Genomic DNA, 10,989 nt, shown 5'->3' with positions numbered 1-10,989 from the left:
AAAGACAACAATTAATCATATTAAACTTGAAATCGTGTAAAAGACAGTTATAGTTTGTTCTTTTAAGTAATTTTGCTATGTATATGTTACAAGGGGTATACTTCTATGCAACTGCTGTTGTTTTTTATATGGTCGGGTTGTTGTCTCTTTGACACATTCCCCATTTCCATTCTCAATTTTAACATTAATCCTGTTAAAACCGTGTATCAGACTATTTATACACCATTTGTTTTTCAACGAAGAAATAAGAAAATTTAAAATTGAAGATAGAAAGCATCACCTCCAATGTATTTATAAGGATTATAATTGGCAGATTCATGTATGCTTAGTATAACTGTATAAATACAGGTCATTTTGAAACAGAATAAATGATAAAGAAAAGATGTACTACATTTGATCTTCATAAGTTAACAGCGATTTACTTGTATGGAAAGTCATGTCCAGGAAATACTATCTTTCCTTTTCCAATTTGTCACGTTTAAACCTCAGGTGTCATCATATGATTTATGCTGATTGATTTGTTTTATTTTGTTTTCTTTTTTGTTGGTGACTTCTCGTGTACAACGGTTTCAATGTTCTCGTTCTTAGCAATTAACTGAAGTAAAGGTTCATATTGTTGCACATCGTGTACTACCACCGGTTCCATGTTAAACCCTTCCTGTGAGTGAACAATAATCCGGTCTTGCATTTCTACACTTTCAGATTGTTGAATATCGTTGGTATTGTCATTTTTCCCTGACTGTAGGTTACTATCATCGCTTTTACTTGACTCGTGCTTATTACTGTTAACTAAAATGAAAGGTTATTCGTATTCAGATTGTTTGTGTCAACATTTTGTAAACAAATAAACAACCCAACCGTTTGTAGCTAAATTATGTTGTGCTGTTTTACACATGTTTAGCCTTCATCAACATGTTTAACCTCAACACATTGTATATAAGATTTTAACTCAATTGCTGTTATTAGTATTCTAATCTGAAATATTTTACATTTTCACAAACGTGGTAAAAATACGCCCATAAGCAACATAAGTATTTGACGTATTGTTATACTTACCAGATTGTCTACATTTCTTCCATAACAATACGCCAATGTTTAAGACTATTATCATACTGCAAACTGTCACCATGACCGTTACTGCTAATCTTACAGTAAAGCCAGAAATTCCTGGAACAAGTGTTTTAAACTTATTTCAAACAAATACACAATCATTACATTTTCTTTTCATGTTCGAGTGCTAACACAGAGTTACATGTATTAGCATTGTTGTATATTTTCGCTAATTTAATTAGTTTAACCTTTATAAATCATAATTAAATACAGATACTTCCCAATGAGTGCAGTTTTAATACAACAGTTTTAGAATGGCAGATGCCATAGTTTGAAACTTTTGAGAGAAAAGTTAACAATAAGTGATAAGCTTGAAATTCACGAATTCTTCCGATTATCTAAAATATATCTAAATTATAGTTATATCCCCCTTGCTGTCGACTGTAAAGGATATATAAATGATATGAGTTATCATTACCTTTAATACAAGGTCCGGAGCCGTTTACAATAGCAAATTTGGTCTGACCAATTCTGCAAAGAATTTCAACTGTTGTATGACAAACATAATTGATCGTATAGTTGAATTGTATATTTGATCGTAAAAATAATCCATGTTCATCGTTCTGAACAAATAAATTGTTCGTCACATCGATAACCTGCAATACAGACATATTTTTTTTATTTTGGCTAATTCAGTATACGTAATGAATAAGATATAAAAAAAGAAGATATGATATGATTGCCAATGAGACATCTCTCCATAAGAGACCAAATGACACAAACATTAACAACTAATAATCACCATACGGTCTTCAACAATGAGTAAAGTTCATACCGCTTAGCCAGCTATAAAACGTCCCTAAATGACAAATTTAACACAATTAAAACGAGAAAATTAACGGCCTAGTGTATGTACCAAAAAATGAACGAAAAACAAATACATGTATGTCTCATATAAAGAAACGACAACCACTGAATAAGAGGTGCATGAGTTTACTTAATACATGATATCATTAATAGCAAACTTAATATACGTACATGTAAACAAACAATTGTTTAAAATTGATATTTGTTTTTTGACTTATTTGGAACTTTTGATGAAAAAAAAATGTTTTTTAATACTTACCCCATCCAAAGCGGTACATATCGGAGCAGGGTAAACTTTCATCAGAGTTATATTTAGTAACACTTGCTGTCCTACAGATATTAGGTTGTATGGAAGCATTTCCTCCGGATGATCTCAAATATAGAACAGACAGAAACTAACAGACAACGTACTTTGATTTGGAAACATTTAAACATCATCCGACTTTTTTTGTTTATTTATATAAGAAAGCAATATGAAACGCAAAACAATAAAGCATACACGCAGAATTGAATGTTTGAAGTACCTGAACAAAAGGATAAGCTCGTATACGCATCGACACAATATGGATTGGAACGAATTTTAAAAATAAAATGAAAAGATGTTTTTACATAAAATCGAAATACACGAGGTCGAACACCACATTGAGTACGTAATATCAACACAATTCACTATGAAATGAACGTATTTCACTAATGGGTGCAAGATTTAAAAACTAAAAGAACTAACTACTTAAAGGTTGTAGGCTTACATGTACACATTCATAGCGAAGTATTTTCTCTTCATTCATTTACTATAGATAATAGTCCAAGAATTGGTCATCAAAACATTAACACATTGTGTTTCAATGACTTGGCTTACGTTTAAATAAAAAAAAGACAGCAATTGAACTAATGTTGATGTTGCAAGGGAATCTTAATAAAAATACATAGATTTTTTTTTCATCTTTTCAAAATTCCTTAAAATATATGTAAGATTTTGTTTTTCATTTTTGTTTCAATCCAATCATTTAAAGGTCAGACGTACAATTATTGATTACTGTGAGAAAAAGTTGTTTTATAATGAACCGACGTAGTACACATTACTGTTTCACAGAAAACCCTTACTTCTTCTAAAAGAAACAAAGGGTTTTTAGTATATTCTGGTTTTACTTTTACAAAATTTAAAACGAATACCAATGACTAATTCAACGAATGACAATATAATATCAGCATGCCATTATTTTATATACAGTTTTTAACTTAAATAATACATTATTTTAACACAGTATACGCAATATCAATTATTCTCAATGCCAAGAGTATCAGGATGTAGTCTGGGTGTTTCAAGTACCAAAGTACATGCAATCTTAAAACCCAATCCCCAATCATGTATATCAAATTACTGAATATTGCAATTTATACAGCATTAAAGTAATACATAAACAGACTGTTCAAATCATGATAATTAGCTCACATGAAAAATGGTACATTTGACAGCAACAGTTTGCATTCAATGTCGCAAACGGCATTGTAAATAGCGAGGGATCCGTTATTCTAGAAGCCAAGCTAATATATATGTACATATATTGAATTATTCCTATATGTCCAAATACTACAAAATCACAAGATTTTATCTGAATAATTCCGAATTATGTTTTTAACATGCAGATGATCATGATGATACATGTCTAGTTTTGTCTAGGTTATTCTTAATATTCTGCGTGTTTCTTATCGTTTAAACCTACATTTTAATCATATTCTTTTACTTTTCGGTTTCGTTATTGGAATAAGTGCCTCGTATAGATCTTGTTCTGATTTTGTGTGAATACTTAAGGAGACAAACTTTATAGCTAATCAAAGTACAACCAAGTGGTGATAACTATGATAACATGCAAAGCTCATTTTTCGTTATACCATGTACTGCACCTTCAACTACAAACTTTTTTGTTGGAGTCTTCGTCAGAAATGTTTATGTTTCCCCAAAAAATTTCGTTAGAAAGTTCAAACCAAGTCAGGAATATGTCAGGAGTTTTTTTATTCTTTCAGTTGGTTGACATAGTCGAGAGTTTAGTTTGGACTAATTTTAAATTTTATCTTAAATTTCGTTTTTTTTTATAAATTTTAAACATGCTCCACATGTTAATTATCGTTAGCACATTTTTTTTCCGATGAACTTTGGTTCAAGTACCATACAAATGAAAAAATATAGATAGAAAACCATGAATGACCAAATTTAGTGGGTTTTTTTCAGAACAAATCTTTATTTGTTTCTTTCAATTTCTGTTCTTAATGATTTTGTTTCTAATTCAAATTCTCGCCATTAATTCAAAACAAAACACACGAACAGTTTTAAAAAATAATAAAACGAACTATTAAAATTAACTTATGTTATAAATAAAAAAGAAGATGTGATATGATTGCACATGAGACAACTCTTAACAAGACACCAAAATGACACAGAAACTATATGTCACCGTATGGCCTTCAACAATGATTGAGCCCATACTGCATAGTCAGCTATCAAAATCCCCGAAATGACAATGTAAAACAATGCAAACGAGAAAACTAACGGCCTTATGCATGTTCATAAATGAAGAAAAAACAAATATGTAACACATCAACAAACGACAACCATTGAATTACAGGCTCCTGCTTGGGACAGGCACATACATACATAATGAGGCGGGGTTAAAAATGCAAGCGGGATCACAACCATCCCCCTACCCTGGGATAGTGGTATAACAGAATAATTTAAGAACGAACTATAAAAATCAGTTGAAATAGGCGTAGCTTATCAGATGGACAAAAATACAAATGGAGTGGCCGGGTACTTGTACATCCCACCAACAAAAAAAAAGACACTAGCTACACATCTGAGAGTGCTCGAAGTTAACTGACAGCTAGTTCAAACCCACTAACAACTTCAAAAAATCATGCATCTAAGACTAAAGTCATTTATTGTATTATCTGCAGTGTAGAGGATGACTTATTCATGTTTGTATTGTATGCGTTATATTCTTTGAAATTAAATAAAAGGAACAAAAAAGGATCGAAACGCTAATTTCGAATTTCGACGAACTCCCAAAATAGACTAATAAAAGACGAAAAATAAATACTTAAAGTTGATTTCCAAATCCTTTGACGCAATAAAACTTTTAAAAAAATGCTTTTGATCGGATTATAAAATCATCCGATTGAAGTGTGCCACTACAAGTGCATATGAAATAATACCAAGACAAAAAAATTCACAAAATATTGTGAAATGACTGTAGAATGAAAAAAAAGCATCACTTCAATAGAAAATTAGAAGTACGAGTGCTTATTTCAGCACAGAAGTTTTAAATACTTTTAATACAATCACATACGATGCTTGGTTCTAAATTCACGATGCGCAGCTATGTCCTTCATACGATAAAAAAAAAAGTACACAAGAGGCTGTCAGAGAGATAGCAAGCGGATTTTCCTTCAGAGGTCAAACCATGAACAGTTGACCAAGTATGGACACACCATTTAGGCTTAAACAGCTCTGCATTTAGATAGTGATTGAATAGGTGATACAGCATTGGGTTGGGACATAAAATAAATGTGATCATAGAACTGAAAAAATTGAAATTGAATATTTACTTATTATGGTCTAATTTCCCAAATTCTAAGTACATTGCTATAATCAGCATTTCAAAGAACCCCATTAGAACTAAATGTTTGATGAATATTTCTTAGTTAAACCATTTCTGTCCAAATGGAAATAAATCAAACTTTATTTCTATGAACCAATAATGTAAATCTAAAATTAAATATGATTTAACTGTCGACTCTAAAATTATATATGATGTAAAGAGAAATGATGTGATGTTTACTTTTAAATTATTATCAAATATAAATAAAAGAGTTCTAATACATCTGGCATTCCAATTAAAATTAGGTGATAGCACTGAAAATGACTAGATGTGTTTTATTTTATCACTAAGTGTATAAATCAAAATCAAACTTTATATATTTAGTTGATAGTTCCCAATATTTTTTTCTTTCATTTCTAACATACAAATATAGATTTGCAACTTATCTGATCTTAGTTTTAACTTTTAAAATTATAATTATTAGATTATTATCTAATGATTTGTCAAATCTGGAACCATAAACAGAATCAGGTAAAAATCAAAATTAACAGACACAACTAAACAATTATATAGTATACATATATCATTTTGAAAATAAGTTTTTACAAAATAAAAAACACACCATAAAATTCTACAAACAATTTACCAAAGAAAAGAAAACTTAATAATGAAAATCATGCTTGCAAATCTGGAGGGTTATTTCCTTTTGAACATATTATGGTTTAACAAATTACTCGAACATTACTTGTAGAATTATTAGTAATGTAATTAACTTTAAAATGTCTGTCTCTTAATAACCTATAAAATCTGTTATTATCTTTAAAGTGTCTGATAATGAACATTTTTAAAGTCTTACTATAAAAAAAAAAGATGTGGTAGGATTTCCAAAGTGACAACTTTCAACAAGATACCAAAATGACACAGAAATTAACAACTATAGGTCACTGTACGACCTTCAATAATGAGCAAAGTCCGTACCGCATAGTCAGCTATAAAAGGCCCCGAAATGACCATGCAAAACAATTCAAACAAGAAAACTAACGGCCTAATCTGTGTACAAAAAATGAACAAAAAACAAATACGTAACACATAAACCATGTAAACAAACGACAACCACTGAATAATAGTAACCTGACTAGTAAATTTTTAAACGTTATGTATACAGTCCTACATATATTATCAGAAAACAGAAAATTTTCAAATTAATATGTCACCCCAAATATTATCATACATGTATAAAGACATCATTCGTAAATATAACTCAACATGCAGACTTCTAAGGCCGTGTTCACATTGACCTAAATTCGGTGTTGTGTTAGTGTAACTCACACGTAAACTAAACACAATTGCGTTCCCATTGATAAAACTCAATGTTTACATGTAGTTTAAATCATGTTTTATCTACACACAGTCGATAGTCAATGTAGGCCTTGTGTAGGCTAAGTGTACACAAAACTAGGCATTTAAGACATTAGTTTTACCGTGTATATATTTAAGGAGGAAACTATATTTTTGAGTAAAATTGATATTTTTGATAATTATTGTATAGTTCTTTACAGAAATTGTTGTCTAAATTTTACAGATTTTTTTTTGTTAAAAACAAATTCACGTACTTTATTAACCCCTGATTAAGACTCAAAGCAGCATCATTGCCGAACCCATAAGGCAGGAACCAATTGATTTTCGGGGGGGGGGGGCTATTATAGTTGAGTATAAAACATAAAGGCATGGGGGGGGGGGGGGCTATTATAGCTGAGTATAAAACATAAAGGCATGGGGGTGGGGCTATTATAGTTGAGTATAAAACATAAAGGCAAGGGGGTTGGGGGTGAGCTATGGATTTTGTTTTGGAAACAAAAAATGTTTCCAGTTTTGGGCCCTGAAAAAAAAATTGTTTGTTTCACCCTCAGCTGCCACTATATATATATATAATGCTAAAATTGATTTCGACTTGTCACCAAAATTTGTCCTGGAAAAATCAATAGCCCACGCCCCTCTACCCCCCTTTTCCCTCCCTAAAAAATGAAGTAAATAGTTGCTGTCTAATTCATTTGAAAAGGTCTTCCCGAATCGACTTGACGTACATAGAAATATTTGCCATTGGTCTTTACTCAAACAACAATTCACGCATAAATGCATGACTAAAAAAAGTGTGGGGTAAATGATATGTTTGTCTAGTATCTCAGATCCGTTAAATAACACTTAAAATATATTAAAAAAAACGTGACCCTATTCTTTTACCAAATACTCCTTGGAGAAGAAATACCATTTGAAACAAACAGAAAAGATAAAAATTTAGAGATCCCTAATAACTCAATCCTTTTTTTCGGCTGCAGCTAACCTTTTCTAGTGCGTAATCGAGACATCTCTAGTATATTCAAACTACTGCAAATTATAAAAATGGCTTTCATAAAGTAGTAACCACTTAACTTAAAAAGGGGGAGGGTTTTTTTTTTTTTTTATCTGAGTAAGATTTTTTTTCTCGCGGTGTACGTTTTTATTCCTTTTTTTTTCGATGCTGGTGATCAAATACATTTTTTTTCAATATTTAACACTATAATGTATGGGGAAACTCTTTGATTCAGAATATTTCTTTTATCATCTGTATGATCATTTTTTTTTTTTATCAAATTGGGGATCGGAATATTTCCATTCCCATCTTCCACCCCACTTTTGAAGTCAAATGGTTGTTCCCTTACCGCTAGAAAAATTGTCCCAAAATTTTGAATTCAGTTCTACGTAATGAACATTTAAATGACACATAGTTTACAAGTGAGAACAAATCTTATGTACAGGTAGCTAAACAAGGTGTATAGATGTGAACAAATGTAATGTGAAACCAGTGCACACTACACTAAACTAATTGTAAACATGTTTACTCTACACGGCGTTTGGTGTGAACACGGCCTATTACGTTCAGGTATTTCACATCCAATTTTTTATGGAAATATTCTTTATAAAGCACAAAGGTGTCAGTATTCACCTCAGAAACTTACAAAACCTTTGAATAGACTTATTAAGAAGGGATATAATTACGATACTGTTGTCAAGTCATTAAAGATTGCATATTTTGGCGTTAATATTGAGTCACTGATAAAGTCTTTGCATCGGAACTAAACACATTTATTCTAAAAACAGTTGTTGGCATGACACGGGTTATGTTCTTCTCATATATGTTATGATGGTATGATACTAAACCCCTAACGGGAAGGATTGTGCCTGATGTTCATATGATGAAATCATAATCTTTCAGTCAGTTTAATTGAAGTCTGGAGCTGGCATGTCAGTTAACTGCTAGTAGTCTGTTGTTATTTATGTATTATTGTCATTTTGTTTATTTTTTTTTTTTGTTACATCTTCTGACATCAGACTCGGACTTCTCTTGAACTGAATTTTAATGTGCGTATTGTTATGCGTTTACTTTTCTACATTGGTTAGAGGTATAGGGGGAGGGTTGAGATCTCACAAACATGTTTAACCCCGCCGCATTTTTGCGCCTGTCCCAAGTCAGGAGCCTCTAGCCTTTGTTAGTCTTGTATTATTTTAATTTTAGTTTCTTGTGTACAATTTGGAAATTAGTATGGCGTTCATTATCACTGGACTAGTATATATTTGTTTAGGGGCCAGCTGAGGGACGCCTCCGGGTGCGAGAGTTTCTCGCTACATTGAAGACCTGTTGGTGACCCTCTGCTGTTGTTTTTATTTGGTCGGGTTGTTGTCTCTTTGACACATTCCCCATTTCCATTCTCAATTTTATGTCAATATATTTCCCAGATCTAATTAATAATGAAAATGATACTTACAAATCCAAAGCGTTATTTCCCTCTATCATTACATATATGATAATTAGTATGCCTAATAATATAGCTTACAATTATCACTACTTAAAAAATAGAAAAATTTTCAAATAAATCTGTCACTGCAATTATAATTGTGAGATAAGACATTTACAATCAGCTTTACCTCAGTCATAATATGATAACAAGAGAAAAATATTTTAAAATACCACTGTTGGGTGGTAAATAGGCGATAATTCAAAAGAAGGTATTCTAAATTCTTGAAAATTGAACTTGACCTTCATTTAGTCAAAGGGCACAACATAATTAAATTTGAAAATCAAATGTGGAAGAGCGTTTTCACGTTATTGTGAAACACTGGTTGACAGCCTTTGACTTTGTGTGACAGGAAATGTATATATGAAAGCAAACCCTTAACGATGAATGCAATTAATAGGAATCAAATCATCTGCTGCCAAACGCTCGCATACAGAAGGTCAAATCAATTTCAAAAAAACTTCCAAATATTTGATTAAATACATGAAGACGGGGATTGGGAAGTAAACAACTAGATAAATAATCAAAACAAATACATTATCACCGAAGAAACATACATTCATACTTACTTACCTACCTACTTACCTATCGCCTACATTCATACATGTACACATACATTCAAAATTGTCTTCGGTTAATTCCAAAATATGACTTGCAGAATCAAAGCCGTATGAGCACTCGTATGGGATATTGACATCGTATTCACTGAACTTGTATATCGTAAGAATAGATGTATTTGTCGAAATATTTAAGTTTTCTTTGTATTTTGCTGTGTTTAGGGATACACCGTTCATCACAATTAAGTCATAGTTTTTTCCTCTTGACCATTTCCGAGTAAACTCGTTACAACATGGAAATTCAGTCGAAATTTTACATTCAAGCTGGACATCTCTTGTAAATACAGCAGGTTTCTTGAGAAGATTCCATGAAATACGATCTACAAAATATACAATAATGTTAATTATGTGTGATTCCATTATTTTGCTCAACCAATTATTTACGGTTTTAAACAACTGGACATAAACACTCATCATAGATACACAATCTTATAATGTTGTATTTTGGATCTACATTTAATAATCAAAACAATCATCAGTGAGATTAGCATAGAAAGGTACTAGTGTTTTGTTTTACAATTTTCTTGTTTTTTTTCTTTGTATGATATAGGTAGTTTTCCATTTGATCATTCATATTAAATTGAAGAAATTTCATGTTTACATGTTTAAAAGTTAAATTATAACCGACTATAGTTTTGGTACAATTGATAGACAAATACATGCGACAATTGTATAGAAAATATTTACGACTATCCTTATCTTGTTTAGCATCTTTAGTAGATTTTGCAAAGATCAAAGGTAAAATATTTGTTTAAAGTTACCGAACCAGCAAAACATCTTGTGAACGTAGCTGAAGTATGTCATTTGGCAGACGACCTAAAAGGGTTAAAACACGGAACTTCTCAGACTTCTCCGTACAAAGATTATATATATGTTGAACATTTATATAAAAACACATGTCTCAATGCCTATCGTATCACATCTTCTTATTTTATACTGTAACAGAAATGCATACATAATAATAAGATGTGCAAGTAACTGACATACAAAAAAATGTCTTAATGTTTTATGTTATTATACATGGAC

The 10,989-nt window shown here is 31.2% G+C and overlaps 1 protein-coding gene across 2 annotated transcripts; it reads right to left on the bottom strand.

Annotated features, from left to right (window-relative positions):
• Window positions 1-249: 249 nt before the first annotated feature.
• LOC143058766 (uncharacterized) lies at window positions 250-10,392 on the bottom strand. Of its 2 annotated transcripts, XM_076232209.1 has the most exons (5): window positions 9,963-10,392; window positions 2,177-2,289; window positions 1,529-1,706; window positions 1,057-1,167; window positions 250-789 (listed from the first exon to the last, which is right to left on the bottom strand). In XM_076232209.1, the coding sequence occupies exons 1-5, from the start codon at window positions 10,378-10,380 to the stop codon at window positions 524-526; spliced, it is 1,086 nt and encodes a 361-aa protein (XP_076088324.1). In that variant the 5' UTR covers window positions 10,381-10,392; the 3' UTR covers window positions 250-523. The 2 variants fall into 2 exon arrangements, with proteins under 2 accessions (XP_076088324.1, XP_076088325.1); XM_076232210.1 differs by lacking the exon at window positions 9,963-10,392 and having other exon boundaries at window positions 2,177-5,693.
• Between the last annotated feature and the right edge of the window lie 597 nt (window positions 10,393-10,989).

Source organism: Mytilus galloprovincialis, chromosome 14 (assembly GCF_965363235.1).
Source record: "Mytilus galloprovincialis chromosome 14, xbMytGall1.hap1.1, whole genome shotgun sequence".
NCBI lineage: Eukaryota > Metazoa > Mollusca > Bivalvia > Mytilida > Mytilidae > Mytilus > Mytilus galloprovincialis.
Note: the sequence above shows the minus strand (reverse complement) of the source record. Positions and strands in the feature narration are given on the sequence as shown.